The sequence below is a fragment of the Chrysemys picta genome, chromosome 14 (genome assembly GCF_011386835.1).
Source record: "Chrysemys picta bellii isolate R12L10 chromosome 14, ASM1138683v2, whole genome shotgun sequence".
NCBI lineage: Eukaryota > Metazoa > Chordata > Testudines > Emydidae > Chrysemys > Chrysemys picta.
In genome coordinates this window covers 35,951,256-35,968,118 of record NC_088804.1, presented here as the reverse complement: position 1 = coordinate 35,968,118, position 16,863 = coordinate 35,951,256, and the positions used below count along the sequence as shown (strand labels likewise).

The window sequence follows — 16,863 nt, the reverse complement described above, 5'->3', positions numbered from 1 at the left end:
GGTTCCCATTGCAGAAATTCTTCATGGGGAAAAAAAAAACTAATTTGTATAACCATAAGCCGGCAAACCTCTTCCAATCCTTTTATGTTATCATCATCCTTTTTAGTTTCACATAATTCAACAGGTAACTTAATAGTCATTCTGTACATATATAAAAAAAGACTGACATTAATAGGAAGTAAATTTTCTATTCCATTAAAATCTTTGATGGCGGAACAATATAACACACCAGGAGCATCATAAATGGCTGTTCTACCTCAAGGACACTCACTGTTTCTGGACACAGCATACAATATAAAAATCACAAAGCATAATACATTGCTGAATGGATTCCTTTAAAAGCAACAACAAGAACAACAACAACATGTAAGATAATTACAGATGAGCAAAATGCAACAGGTGAGCGCAGATATTTGCTTCCTTTTTTAAATTAAAAAGTTCATCTACATCAATGCTAGAGCCAAATACTAGACTGTGATAAGCCTGCATTTGTTGGCTCCAATGGAGCGCTGACTGGCTATTGTGAACTTTTATTCGGAGAATCCTTGGACGGCATAGAGGTGTCTTATTGGCTCCTATAAACTACCTCTTGACTGCTGCGGTAGGGGGCAGGACCACGGACAATGAAACATGTAGTGGATGTTTGTCATTCTGCCAGTCCCATGCACCCACCGGCAACTGGTGTAAATGTAAATCGGGGCAGGACCAGTGGTTTGTTAGCCCCAGTGTCTGTAAAGAAGAAAGTACTCCTTTGTACTCTCATTCCTAACCCCACACATTGCTTGTTTGCAACTAAACATTTGGCCCCTATGGCCTGATTCTCCACTGACTTGAACTTTCTGTAGTTGTTTACCCCTGAGCAAATAGCTGGGAAAAGTGGGTGTCAAATGCTCCCAAATCAGTCTCTCAGACAGAAGGTAGCATTTTATACCCACTTCATATTCAATTTGCATAAAGGTATGACTGCACAAGCATTCAAAGCAATGGAGAGTCAGGCCCCAACTGCCTTAATATTCCACCTACCTTGCATATTCCATTGAATATCACTGAGTTCCTGTAAAACAAACAAAAAGACACTCCGCCAGCTGCAGAGCAGCTGGACTTTTTGAGGATTGAGACTAGTACTGGAGAACTCTCAAAAGCCAAGAGTTTAATGGCATCCACAAGACCACTGTCACTGATGTGTTGCTGAAAGATAAAACCCCAGTTATCTGCAAGGCACTGACAGAGAGCTACTCTAAGCATGATAACAGCTGTCTGTATATTCTGAATAAATGCTGATAGCTGAAATGTATTCTCTTTTGGGGCTACAGTTACTTTATTAAAAACAAAATGCAAGAAATATTAGCTCTGTGGCTTTGTGAACATTAAAAGTCCTCTGTGAAAAGTGGCTATCCTCAATCAATGAATAAGGAGTTTATAATAATCCCACCAAAATTTTCAGTGGCAGATTCATAGAATAAACCAGGTGTCTGGCTGCTAAATCCAGTTGCACCCTCTGCTAGTGCATAGAGTCCAGTAGCTAGTTCTGTTACACCAGCAGGCAATAGAATTGGATAGGCCACAGAGGGCATTGTATTAATTTCAATGGAATAATGGGCCCAAAAAGTCAAAGGTGTTAACATGATCCTGTCACTGCACAACATTAAACAGCCAAGCAGGATGCGGGGTTTGGTATCCGGAGACCTCAGTTTGCTTGGTTTAATGACAAACATACTAAAGAAGGAAAATGTATCAGTTGGGATATACACGGGGAAAGGAATCAAAACAAGGCATGAAGCACTTGAGTGATTATATAGGACAAACTTAACCAAAACCTATCAAAGTCCCTTTTGAGCGAGAGGATATCATTTAGAGTCTTATTTTGTCGAACAGCCTCTCTTGGCGGGGGAAGGAGATCACTCGCTGCAGGTGCCACTCAGTGGTTGGGCAGGGCATGTAAGGTTCTTTTTTTTTCCCGGCTCCCTCTGTTGACAGCTGCTCCAGTCCCATGGTGGTCTGCCTCTTCTGTGACTCAGCCCTCTAGCCAGTCACATATTAATGTCCATCCCTTCTGGGCTATACAAAGAATCCAGCAGTTGGTAAGTCCTCTAGGTAAAGTGAGGGGCTCCTGGGTCTCTATCTTTTTAGACTGATAGATAATGCAGTGTTTTCATTTTAAAAAATGGAGCTTAGGAAATGAGGTCCAGCTGTAATATTTACTATCTTGCAAACAAAATAAAGGGAGGGTGGGACTTTCAAGTGGTAGATAAGATAAAATGATACAGTCATTCTAAGTCAGAACTGAATCTAATTCAAGTTATAGCTTTCCCTAAAATCATTGTAAATATGAATATTCTAGAGTATAATACAAAGATCAAGTGTGAAATACATTTGCTGAAAACAGTAATTTTTTTCATTAAAAATGCGAGTATGCTGTCAGTTCAACATTTAGAACGAGAAGTAAGAAGTCTATTGACTGCTTAAAGATGCATATTGCCCAAAAAGAAAGAGAAGAATATAGAGGGTAGTGTCCATTTGCAAATGTTGTCAATAAAATAAAGCAAAAGCTTTGTATTATGTACTGTTGCCCTGTAGAATGGCAAAGTATTATCGACGAAGAATAATGTGATTCACTGTCAGAAAAAGAGCTGGCTGAAGATTTCAAAAGCCATGCATGCCAACATTTGTCCAAATGGCTAGTCCTTCCAAGCAGGCTTACACATCTTGGTACTGTAGAATATGCAAGAACATTTGGTTTGCATGACTCCTTGGGGAATAGCTTCTCTGAGTATGAATATCCACCAACACATGCATTAGCAAGAGTATTCACTAGTTAGCCATCATTCATCCTTCTCTTGTTTCAAATGTTTCAGTCATGCAATCGGTAAGAAGAAACAATAGTAGGTGACTTGGTGATTGATCCCACTTCACAAAAAGTCAAAGTGAACAGCAACTCAGTGGGCCGGAGTAACCTCATATTTATGCCACCTTAAGGCATAAATCCTTTAGCTCGCAGGTAGCAGGTACAGAATGAGGGACCAGGGTGCCGGGATACACAGCAGATGCAACCTCAATGATAGTGGAGGAGTGGGCAATAATAAGTCAGCACAGTTGACAATGTAGGGGACACTTGTTGGAAGTATGTAGTGGCTAGCCAGGGTGCCCTGGTGGTGAATTTCCAGAGTACAAGAAACTTAACTTTGCTGGACTTGGCCCAGTGTCATATATCTGCATTGATTTTCTTTACAGATGAATCCTTTAACTATATAGTATAATATAACAAAACATAACACCTATCTTTAAAAAGGGGAACAAAGAGGACCCAGGGAATAATAGACCAGTCAGCTTAATTTTGATACCTGGACAGATACTGGAACAAATGATTATACAAGGAATTTGTAAGCTCCTGAAAGATAACAGGGTTATAAGGAATAGCCAGCATGAATTTGTCAAAAACAGATCATGCCAAACCAACCTAATTTCCTTATTTTGACAGGGTTACTGGCTTAGTAGATGCTGGGGGGAGGGGAACTAGAAGTGATGTATCTTTTGATATACTCCCACATGACATTCTCATAAGTAAACTAGGGAAATGTGCTCTAGATGAAATTACCATATGGTGGGTGCACAACTGGTTGAAAAACTGCACTCATAGAGTAGTTATCAATTGTTGGTTGTCAAACGGGGAGGGTCTATCTAGCAGGGCCCTGCAAGAGTCAGTCCTGGGTCTGGTACTATTCAATATTTTCATCAATAACTTGGATAATGGAGTGGAGTGTGTGACGGGTTGGATCACAGAAACCCCCTTGGGAGCTGCCACCCGATGTGCAAAGACTACCCCTGCTTCTGTTTTTCCTGCCAGCTCAGGACTCCAGCACCCTGTCTTGCTGAGCCAGACACTTCCGTCTGGCTCCAGACACAGATTCAGGGTCTGAATCACTTGTCCCAAAGCTGCAAGTGTACCTGAAAACAGCTCACAGTAGTGTGCTTGTCTTTAGCACTCAGATGCCCAACTCCCAATGGGGTCTAAACCCAGATAAATCCGTTTTACCCTGCATAAAGCTTATGCAGGGCAAACTCATAAATTGTTCGCCCTCTATAACACTGATAGAGAGATATGCAATTAAGTACAGCAGTTCCTAGCAGGAACGAAAAGCAAATTATTTATTCATCAAACCATATTAGGAGTAGAGTGAACAGCATTTTACATGGATAGAGGTAGCATTAGTTTCTATATACCCCTCAAGTCACACAAGAACTGATATTTTCCTCCACAACGCTGATTCTGTAACACTTGCAAAAGAGCACAGTGGGTAATGGATAAAAATGATTAGTGTTTTATCAAAGAGGTTTATTCTATGACAGTACAGCTGCCTTTTCTAGTATTCACATAAGAAGCATTATTTCTTGCTCACTGCAGGCAAGTGTCACTTTGAAATGGATTTTTTGTCCCCTAAAATACAAAACTTCAGGCCATTTACACAACATCGGATTTTTACTTTTTTTTGGTAGGTGAAATTCTGCTATGTTCTATTTTGGGTCATTTAGACCGCACACTTTGGTACAGGGCATCTTTCTGCTCTGAATCTATGAATCAAAATGTATTCTCCAGTGGATGTTTGGAGGTATAATTTGCCCCCTTATGCTCTTCAATCTTCATCTCTGACACACTCAAGGATGCTCAAATCCCACAAGAAAAAAAATGAACATAAATCTTCAAAAATATGTCCTTACATGCCTTCTTAAAATGAAAATGGATGTTCTTCCATAAATTATTAGAGAGTTTGCTGCAAACTCTGAGGAACATACACTTTTGGAAACAATTTGGAAACTGAAAAATACATAAATAAAATAAACGTTGATAGATTTGGGGCATAATCATTTTTGAAATCGTTGAACACTTCCTCTGAGGTGCTAAGCACCTTCAACTCCCATCCCAGAAGTGAAAATACTCAGCAGGTTGCTGGATTGGGCCTTTCAGCTTACTGTATATGCCATATTTTTCCTGTAAACTGAAGAAAATAACTTTTTCTATCATTATATTTTGCATGTGGCCGTATGTTATAGAAACAGGTCCAAACTGAAACCTTGGGTCTAGACCAGTGGTTCTCAAACGAGGGCCACCGCTTGTGCAGGGAAAGCCCCTGGCGGGCCGGGCCGCTTTGTTTACCTGCCACGTCGCAGGTTCAGCTGATTGTGGCTCCCACTGACCGTGGTTCGCCGCCCCAGGACAATGGGGGCTGCGGGAAGGGCGGCCAGCATGTCCCTCAGCCCGCGCTGCTTCCTGCAGCCCCCATTGGCCTGGAGCAGCGAACCACGGCCAGTGGGAGCCGCAATCGGCCGAACCTGCGGATGCGGCAGGTAAACAAACCGGCCCGGCCCGCCAGGGGCTTTCCCTGAATAAGCCGTGGTGCTAGTTTGAGAACCACTGGTTTAGACACCCCTAATTTGCTTTGAACTTTGCAGTTAAAATTACACTGAAGTTCATATCAAGTGAGTGAATAGCTTTTTTTTTTTCAGCTCAGAGGTCAAGCCAAAAAATCTGAAAATATTTTTTTATTGTCATCCAGAAATGGAAAATTATTTTTTTCGCGCCATAAAAAAAAATGCATTGAACTCATCATTTTTTTCAACCTGAAGCAAAATGTTTTGTTTAGTTTTTGAGAGCTTATCTTTGTTTTTTAATAAATCTAATTACATTTCTAACCGAAACATCATTTACAAATGAAAAGTTAAAATGTTTAATTTAAAAAATGTCAGAATGAAACATTTTGACTTTTTAAAAAATCCTTTGCGGGAGAGGTTGCGGACATGAATCTATTGGCGTGAATTTGACGTGAATTCACAAACAGATTTGGCTGATCTGAAACTGCGGTTTTTGGCAAATAAATTATTTATCAAAAAAAATTGCCCAGCTCTAGTACATATCCAGGCCTGAACTTAGTGGCTGGGGTGTTATATTGCTATATTCTAACCCCCCCTCCAATGCAAAATAGAAAAAAAAATATCTGACAAACAGTATTTAGGCAAACTAGGCAGAAGCCCAGTCCAACTCCCACTGAAGTCAATGGGAAAAACTCCCACCAAGTACTAGAGGAGTTTGATCTGGCCCTAAATACTGGCATATGATACTGTTTAATACAGGGGTTCTCAAACTGGGGGTCAGGACCCCTCAGGGGGTTGTGAGGTTATTACCTGGGGGGGGGGGTCGCGAAACCCCGCTTTGCCTCCAGCATTTATAATGGTGTTAAATATATTTAAAAGTGTTTTTAAATTATAAGGAGGGGTTGCACTCAGGCACTTGCTATGTGAAAGGGATCACCAGTACAAAAGTTTGAGAATCACTGGTTTAATACTACAATATTTAGTTACTACTATGTCATATTTTCAATCTTTTCTGAAGATTGAGACTGAGATCATAGATGTAGACTTCCTCTCTATCCGGGGGAAGGGATGCTCAAACCCCCTCCGCCCCAGACCCACCTCCATTCCATCCCTTCCTCCAAGCCCCCACCCTGCCTCCTCCCCACCCTATTCTATCCCTTCCCCCAAGCCTCATCCGCCTTGCCTCCTCCTGCCCCTGCTCCACCTCTTCTCACCCCATCCCCCGAGCCCACCCCATCCCCACCCACCCACCCCCTGCCTCCCAGTGCATCCTGCATGACATGGAACAGCTGTGGGGAGGCATTGGGAGGAGGAAGAGCTTGGCTGCTGGCAGGTGCTAAGCACCCGCTAATTTTTGTTTCATGGGTGCTCAGCCCTGGAGCCCTCACAGAGTCGGCACCTTTGTAGCCAGCCTGCTGTTCTAAAAGCAGACAGGTAATGCAGGAAACCTAGGCTCGCAGTGGCTTCAGATCTCCTTTCCCTTCAGGTAGCAGAGTAAGGGAACACTTGACAACCATAATCTGAATGCCCAAATTCTTCCTGATAACTGATCCCAGAACTGCTCATCTTCAGAAGAGAACACTTAATGTTCCTTCTGACCTTTCTTTGTTCACAGTCTCATATAAGGGCAGGTTTTCCAGTTGTAAGATATTTAAAGGCAGTCCAAGGAATCAAGATTCTGAAGGGTCTTAGGAATTTATCTTAACTGGTCTTCATTTAGAGGCAAGTGTGATTGGACACAGAAAAACTGCTCAGTTGAGTGGGAGGAGCAGATGGTAGGCTGAGGCTCACAAAAAGCAAGTTACATATATTTTTTCCATCAAATAAATGTCCCTTTAAAGATTTCTTTTACTTCCTAGAGAGTTACCAGATATAACCCCAACATTTGTCTTGGCATTAGGAACAACCAATCCTTCACCCAGGTTTGTTTACTCATGTATAAAGTCTGAGCTACCTAGCTCTGATGATTTTGGTTGGTTGGGGGTTAGTACCTAGATCTTGAATTTCTGCATAGAAATGACTCCCAGAGCTGTCTCACAGCAGCTCCTCTTAAAATATAAAAGCATGAAAAAATAATATGGGTTGCTGCTTATGTTCAAAAGGGAAATCAAAAACTGCCAGATGCCTTGTACCTCTCCATCTCAATATCTCCCCTTGGGCAATATTTGCAGCTTCCCTATGATACACAAACATGAAAGAAACTAAACTCGAAATAAAAAAAATAGTAATTTACATTCTGTCAATTTAGCTCAAGTCCAGAGAAAGGCTTCATATAAGCATCTGTATCTACTCAATGACTAAAATTAATAAAAGAGCTAGAAAACATGGACTAACTTTGATCATCACTTTAACACAGTTGCTTTAAAAGCATTTATATCAACTTCCAGTGCATTCACAGTTGAATAGTGAGAGCCAGAATTTTTTGTCCTTCCATGTTTAGCCTACCTGATATGTTTAACCTTAAACTCAGCCACAGTTTCCTCAGTTGCTTTCATTGTTATTCAGTGAACGTACACAGAACAACTAAGGATAATACCAGTTTGATTGGCAATTGTTTTTGTGTTTCAAGAGAAAATATACAGTAATAAAAAAGGACTAGTACATGAGACAGACTGGGCTAACTGCAACTAAGGCTCAGGTGAAGCTGCTGGAATTTTGGTGATCAGAAACAGCTGGATCAATTTGTATGGTTTCATGGCTCACCTGAAGCTTGGAGGAGGTTGTGCCAACAAGAAGCTTCCCCACAGGACTTCCTTCTGTAAATTCTGGAGGTATCTTCTGAGACTACATCATATAGTCACTTGAAAACCCTGCCCCTCAGCACCCATAATCTTTGGAGAGGGGCTGGCTCAATTTCCTCTCCCTCATATCATCAATTCAGGGGATCTTTGACCCATTCTTCACGACTAGAATGACCAAATGTCCCGATTTTATAGGGACAGTCCCGATATTCACATTCACTATTTGGTCACCCTATTCACAACTGGCATCCACATAAGGGCAGCAAATAGGACTGCTTCCTGCCATCCCTCTCCAGCATCCTGGAAGACTTCCTGGGAGCAAGATGCATGTGCATGCCTCATCATTAAGCAGCAGTGGGACTGAGATATGCTACTCCAGTCTCACCCTGCCGCTGCTAATACCCCAGTCTGGAGCCTGAGACACCCCAAGACAGTATTGTGATGAGAGATAGGAATTCCTTTTACTGTGACTTGACATTATAGAAGGGGAAGCATTGGCATAACCGTGGCCACTTATAATTATTTGTATTATGATAGTGCCTAAAGGCCACCAGCACTCAGGATGGGGTCTCCACTGTGTTAGGAGCTGTATAAACACACAGGAAAATAGTACCTCTCTCGAAGCTAATTTTCCAGGGCTATCGCAAGCCTCTGCCTCTGAATGAGATTGCAGACAGACTCCCGAGTTCCTCTGATGAAGTGAATCCAGGCTATGGGGAGGCAGCAGGCCTGCTTGTTGGTCCCTAGAAGATGCTGGATATGAGCAGCAGAACTGCTGGCTGACTACAAAAGTGCCAGGTGGCATGATGGGTAAGTGGGATAGTTAACTGCCAGGAAGACTCTGGAAGGAAAGGCGAGATTGCAGGCCATTGTGTCGCCCCAAAAGACACATGAAGGCAAGTCAGTGGGGGTCAGAACCTACGAGAGAGGGAGAGCCTGGTATGGTAGAAATGGAAGGGACCCAGGCTAGCCCATATTCTCAGCTAAAAGTTAATTATAAACACACGTGAGCCCAGGTAACACTGGGTTTCAGTGCTAAAGGTCTGCATAGTTCCAATTATAGCATTATAATGCTTTCAACACACGCAGCAGCAACAAAAATCACTTTTGCAATTTTGGCGAGATTGGATGATGCCACCCTACTTTCCACACAAAGGTATCAAATCAGCAGTTAATAGGAAATCCTGGGGAGCTCAAGTCTTGCTTTCAGCATACACTGTGCAATAGCAATAACAGTTCAATCTTAGACAGATTTCTTGTATGTAAATAGCATCATTATTTCATGTATTACCACTGACCTTTGGCGCATACTAGGCAAGGTAGGGTTGTTCATCACCTTCCATTGATTTTTCAATTTCCAGTAAATTGGTTTTATCTTGAGGTTGTTTACGTATTAGGAATAAAAAATGCAGAAGCCTGACTTCAGAAAACAATAACAAGGTTTTGAACTGGAGACCCTGTGGTTAAAAAGGAACCTTTTGCAGATATTAACATTTGGTTCTGCGGACAAAGGATTCTGCTCTCAGCTATACCAGTATAAATGGATTGTCAGTGGAGATACTCCAGATCCACACTGATGTATCTGTCAGAAGAATTTGGGCTTTCACAATATTAAATGTCAGTTACACATTCCAAAATAAATATAGATTGCTGAATTGCTCTCCTTTACCAACAAATGTACAGACAGTCTGGCTCTTTAACATTCATTCTGGCTTGCAGGAAGGGACTGATTTTTGTTTTTTGATTATAAGAACTAAGTATTACTCAATGAAATTTGTCTCACAGGCTAGGAAATTCTCTTTAAGACCAGAGGGTATTTAAAGAGCCAGACTAACACCCAGCACAATTTCATAAAAGGTCAGACAGGAAATCACGTCTGCCTTTTGTTCCAAATCAGCAGACAGCTACTGTTTCAAGTTCTAAAAGTTTATTCATTTCTGTGATTTTATGTCCAGTGTTATGCAGTGAAACTTTCTACTGCATCCAATGCCAAATGCATTGTCTATCAACTCTGGTACCAGATTCACAAATGATGAGCATGGTATACAAACTCTGATACAGACATCAAATAGAAAGCTCTACAATATAGAGCTTTGTTGAGCAAATTTCAACATCTGAATATTTCTGAGCCTCTGTTCATATAACACAAAAATACTATCAAGAAGTATGCTCAGATGCTATGTTGAAGAGGCCCACATGGATGGAAGGACAGTACATATATTTAGATAGATAAATTATTCACTTACCTCACGGTCCAACAATGCAGGTGATACCACTGTGACAATGTCTCCTTTCTCTGGATCAATGAAGAACATATTTGGAGATGGTTTGTCAGGAGTCTGCTTAAGGATATTATACCTCAAAAGAGCATTGTCTGTAGCAGGGTCATCAGCGTCAAAGGCCATCATGCGCATCACAGTGCTTCCTAAAGAGAAGGTAGACAAACAATATAACATGGTTACCAATATAGACTATTATCAGAGGGGTAGCCATGTTAGTCTGGATCTGTAAAAAGCAACAAAGAGCCCTGTGGCACCTTTAAGACTAACAGATGTATTGGAGCATAAGCTTTCGTGGGTGAATATAGACTATGAGACAAGAATGCATAAAGCTCCTCTGGTTCCATGTATGAACATCACTAGGCTGCAATCCAACATCAGCTCAGGAAAACCAATAAAGAATTTCACCTGCTATTTAGTCTGTCAGTTTACTTTTCCTCAGGCTACCAATTTCTAGGTTGGTAACAACAGGCACATGTGTCTACCCTGCAGCAGACAAATGTATCTAAACCAAACATGGCATCTTCCCCATGTGGCTTTCATGGGTGATCACACCCACATGCTTGCATATAACTACTATTTCATTTTCACACCATGAAAATAAATAAATTAAAGAGTCTAAGATGTCTTCCAGCTAATAACAGATGAAAGAAAAATAGGAAAATGAAAAATGCAACACTTAAAATGAGAGAAGTGTTTCAAAACTCTTTAGTACTCAGGCTTCTGAGCGTATCAGAACTATTTGTGAATTTGACATTAAATTGCTGAATAATCCAACCCCACCACTCAATTTTTTACATTGCAGTGATTAGGGCACTATCCTGAACTATTCTGGGGTGAGGTTTTCTCAATCTCTCCTTTTGAAGCTGTTCTGCTGCTGTTCACAACAATTCCAAGTACAAATCCCTACTCCAAACCAGGCAGATTGGTGGCTTGAACCCAGGTGTCTTAGATCCCTAGTGAGTGTTCTGCCTACAAGGGGCCACCACCTCCTCCTGGTGTTCTGGGAATGGTCTTTCCTTTGGTTTTAATAAATACAAGCAGTTCAAAATACCTAAAATAGAACAAAACATTTTATTTCGGGTCAAACTAAATGTCTGACCCAAAACTTTTTTTGTTTCAATTTTTGGGTTTTACCAAGTAAACTGGAAAGTTTTCATTTCGGGGCAATCCAAAATGACATATTTTCTTTCAATATTTTGATTGAGCCAACAAATGGAAAAAAATCAATTATTTGCACTGTAGGCACATATAGTGATGTTCTGCAAATCGTGTTCTTGCTTTTGGACCAACAACTGGAGAAGCCTAATCTCAGAACTCTTTCTCAGTCCCATTGCTCCTTAATGATGAGATATGCACATATATCTCGCTCCCAAGAAGAGTCTTCCAGGATGCTGGAGAGCAATGGGCAGGAAGCTGTCTTGTTTCCTGCTCTGGTGTGGATGCCAGTTGTAAAGAATGGGCCAGTGGATTCCCACTGATGATTTGAAGGAGGGGAAATTATGTCAGCCTCTCTCCAAAGATTATAGGTGCTAAGGGGCAGGCTTTGCAAGTGACTATATGATGTAGCCTCAGAAGATACCTTCAGAATTTACAGAACAGGGTAATCCTTTCCCAAAAGATTCCCCAGTTCCTAATAAACCGAAATCCCTCCTCCCATCACCATTGTCTCATCCATGCATTGAGACTCTGCAGTTCTGCCTGTCTAACTGGTCCTGTACATGGAAGGAGAAGCATTATGGAGAATGCTACCATTGAGGTCCTGGATTTAATCTCTTACCTAGCAGCGTTAATTTGGCCCCCAGGACCTCTCTCCTGCCTTTCTCTATGTCACTGGTACCCACAGGTACCGCCAACACTGGTTCCTTCCCACTACTGCAACCTTTGCATGCAGCAGGCAATTTACCCTGTGGTTCTCCCGGGCATCGCAAACCCAACCACTAATAATCAAATCCCCCTATTGCATTTTGCAATACTGGGAAACATAGCAAGGCATCAAGGGATAAGTTTCTTCTCTCAGAGCTGTCTGACCTTTAATCACTGGTGAACAAAACCAACACGCTGTCAGATCTCTGTTATATTTCTCAAGGGGGGTAACTGCCTGAAGTGGCAATGAAGCAAAACCTTGGAGAGCTCATTTTCAAGGTCACTACAACAAAAGGCTCCGCTTTGTGCTCTGAGAAATACAACAAAAGAAAAGGGGGAGAAAAATGCACATTTGACCAAGAGAGTTGTAGTGCTTGTTTCACAGTGTGCTATAATGTTGTTACATCCACCCATAAATGCAGTAGCCTTTGTACTTTCTGTTTGATTTCTAAGGGCTTGTCTACATGGGGAGCTATTCTGGAATAGCTATTCCTGATTAACTCAATGTGTGGCACCGTTAGAATGGAATACAATTGCCTGATTTAGGTTAATCCACTTGGGATGTCGATTAAGGTAGGTTAGAATAACAGCATCCACAGAAGGGGTTAATCAGGAATAGTTAATCTGCTTTGAATTTACACCCTAGTCTGGATTCATTTTCATGGGTAGAATCAAGGCTTGTTCACATGGAGGTTTAGTGTGCAGCAAGCCAGGGTGTACATCTCAAGCTCACAAGCCTGCTGCATGCTTACAGGCCACATGGACCCTGCTACTGCACACTAAAAGTTTGTAGTGTGCTTTGATCTACTGCTATTTCAAACAGCAGCACATCAAAGCAAACTGAGCAACTTTTGGGATGCGATAGCAGAATCCAAATGGTTACTTAGTGTGTGGCAGACTAGTGAGCTGTACATTCACACCCTAGCTTGAAGTGCATTAAGTCTCCAGGTAGTCAAGCCCTCATCAAATCATAGAAATACAAGGCTGGAAGGGACCTCAATATTTTCAGTCAGAGTGGCATGAAACTTGTGTGATACTAAGGGTATGTCTACATTACCCACTGGATTAATTCATCGCGTCTAATCTAGACATGATAAATCAACCGCCGAGCGCTCTCCCATCGACTGGTACTCCACCAGGGCGAAAGGTGCAGGCAGAGTCGACAGGAGAACTCAGCCGTCGACTTACCACAGTGAAGACACCGCGGTAAGTAAATCTAAGTATGTCGACTTCAGCTATGTTATTCACATGGCTGAAGTTGTGTAATTTAGATTGATTTCCCTCCCCCCCCCCCCGTGTAGACCAGGCCCTAAGGAGTGATGGTACTCTAACCCTTTTTGTGAATACTGCTGTTTGCTACGCATGATCTTGAAAGGCATGGATAGAAACAATATATTGTGAAGTAATTTCCACTGTGCAAATGTTACTAATTCCAAATGGTAGCATTTTGCAGTCACTTTGTATAGGTGTGGATGCTTAATATAGGTGGAGAAGCAGGTCCATTTTTTTCTGTCTTAGTTATTTCTAAGGTGTCCATGCCTCACAAGTTACTTCACCTCTATGAGTCTCTGTAACCAAAGAGAAAATAAACGTAAACAGATGAGGTTTTCTGAGGTACAGTAATACACTGCTATCCCTATATAACGCCACCCGATATAACACGCATTCGGATATAATGCGGTAAAGCAGTGCTCCGGAGGGGCGGGGCTGTGCACTCCGGTGGATCAAAGCAAGTTTGATATAACGTGGTTTCACCTATAACTCGGTAAGATTTTTGGGCTCCTGAGGACAGCGTTATATCGAGGTAGAGGTGTATCTCATACTGCTTATATGTCATTACAAATCATCAGTGCCTGTACATTGTTGTGATACCTGTCACTTGTTCATACACATACACACACGCAGAATAGCAACTCTTTAGATCCAAGATCACCTGATACCCTCTGTCAGAGGAGCTGTGGAATCCCACTGCACAAAGGGAAGAGTAGCTCTTTCAATGGGACCAATCTGAGTGTTACAAAGGCTTGTCTATCAAATTAAAAATGGCCTGTGTTCAAATATATACCCAAACTAACATGAAAGCTCACTGCTGCACATTTCACACGTGCACACTAACAGCACAGTAGTAGCTAGTATATATTCAAGGCCATTTTTAAAAATGAAATCTAAACGTTTTACAAAAATAGCGGGCAAGTGGTTGCATTTCCTTCCTCCAACAACACTGCTGCTTTAAATTAAGAGTTAAACACAGTCACTGTTCTATATTAGTACTTTATAATAAATTAAAGATTGGACCCAAGTCAAAAAGATCAAATTCAGATCTGCATTTCCTAAAGATGCAAAGATGTGAAGATCAATGGTTCTGGTTTGGGCACACGTACTGCTGCTAGTATTTCAAAAGGATCTATAGCGTAGACTTCAGTGCCAACAAATTTAATTTAAGATGCATACATCTTTGGCATTACTCCTTCATCATAAAGTTTTATTCTTCATAAAAGATTCATTTCCCCAGACTCATAAACTGACTACTTCTAATTCAGTGTCATTTTATAAATACTTCCATTGCTGGCATCAATCAAATGCAGCTGGCTTCCAAACCACAAAACAACAGCTTGCAACATTATCATGTTAAACAATATATATTAACTTATCAAGCTGAGGAACAAATGTCTGCAAAATCAGCAACTTTATAGTTCTGCCAGTGATTTGGAGATATTCCCGTTAGGTTCTCTTCCTCAGCAAAGGTATAGGAGTTGCCATGCTATAGTTCAATGTTTGTTCCACCTTCTGGACAGTTTTGTTATTGTTATAATCACTGGAAACCTCTACTTGCACCTCCCAGAGTTGCTCATTGATTAGATACATATTTCACCAGCCAATTTATTGCTCCAAAGACTGTAGCTATCAATCTGCTGATTGTTGATTTGGCCTACAATTTGCTTTAGAAATATTAGTGAATAACTTCCCTGAGACACCAGAAAGCAAAACACAATGCTTGCACAATCTTGTGGCAAGAGGAACAGATGGTTTCTTGGGAAAAGCTCCTTGGCATTTTGTAATTTACCTTTCAATAACCTTTCTTTCTTTCTTTGTCAGATGCCAAGAGAGTATCTGATACATTTGAGCTGACAGAGAAAACGCCTATTAACACAGAATTATTTTAGGTTCAGCTATCAGATGGGTTGAGGGCCTTTTGCTTCATTACCTGTCATCTCCATTCGCAGTTACCTTGGGGGTCATTACTATACATCTTGCCCTAACTTAGATGTGCAGTTACTGTATTTTATCATGTATTAGTTAAGGTTACCACTAAGTAGTGCAGTCAAGTGAATAATGAAATTTAAAAGGCTTCCTGAGTGATATAGGCTTCAAAACATGAATTGTGCAATATCTGATTAAGGTGTTATTTACAAGTTCTTATTGCAAAATGTATGGAGATCGGTTAAAGTGTAAAGCATTACTTTTCAGGAATTATGGTTTTACTGTGAAGGCACAGGACCGGAAGGCTGTAGAAATGAAACCTCTTCCCAGCTCTGTCACAGACTTCTTGTAAAACCAAATCACTTCGGGCCACAGTTTCAAAAATAGCTTCTAACTTTGGATACCCAGTTTTAGAAATCTAGGACCTGATTTCAGAGGAACTGAGGTCAAAGGGAGTTGCAGTGCCTATCAAAAATAAATAAATAAATAAATAAATAAATCAGGCACAAGATATCTCAAGTAGGGCATCAGAAATGTTGAGACACCCAAAATCAAAGCTCGCTTTTGCAAATCTGGTCCTTACCCCCCTGATTCCCAGGTTTCCCCAGCCTGTAAAATAGGAATTGTATCAGTAATACATGCCATTAGGTTAATTCATAATGGAAAGAGTGTTATAATATTATTAACGTATCACAAAAATCTATATTTAAAAAATCCCATTTAAGGCCCCTTTACGCTACCAGAGTAGCATAAAGGGGCCTTAATGTAAATGAGAACCTAACCCACAATCCTTTGCTGATTTTGAGCCTGATCCTGCAAACACTTAAACATGTAAGCAGCTAACGAGATTACCTATGCAAGTGTCACCCACACACCTCCTGGGTATGGTGTTCTGTCCCATCTAGTGGCATCGAGACCACTTAGAGAGAGAGCTACAGCCTTAGCTAACAGCGAGTTGGCTTTTAACTCATGCAGTAGAGATTTATGCCCTAAGCTCCAGAGGGTCCCAGGTTTGATCCCGCCCGCCGACGATCAGGGTCTGGCAGCATTACACAAGCACAGTTGCATATGTGCTGCCTGTGCAGCATCTTTATTTGATACTGCTTAAAATAGTCTGAATTTTCATGTTCCTTGGCATATGTTGCCCTGTAGGTTATGGTATGGGGTAGTGAAGAGAAGTATATTTTAGTAATTAAAGAGTGGATAAGTGTTGAACTGCTTGCTGACAGTGAAAAAGGCTTCTTTTCACACTCTTTATCCTGCTCCTTGTAAATTAAGATAGGTGTCTCTATGTACCAACAACGACAGAAAACTGCCAAGAATTAGGGCTATTTCAAGAGAAAACTAGAACAAAGAAGAGAAGGAGATAGGACAATAAAGGAGAAAATCCAAAGAGTGACAAACATCTC

The 16,863-nt window shown here is 41.2% G+C and overlaps 1 protein-coding gene across 1 annotated transcript in view; it reads right to left on the bottom strand.

The window, feature by feature from the left end:
• Window positions 1-16,863, bottom strand: part of CDH13 (cadherin 13) — a 752,462-nt gene that overhangs the window by 207,458 nt on the left and 528,141 nt on the right. The window contains exon 7 of the mRNA XM_005292303.5: window positions 10,355-10,533. Within this exon, the coding sequence (XP_005292360.1) occupies window positions 10,355-10,533 (179 nt within the window). The remainder of the gene's footprint in view (window positions 1-10,354; window positions 10,534-16,863) is intronic.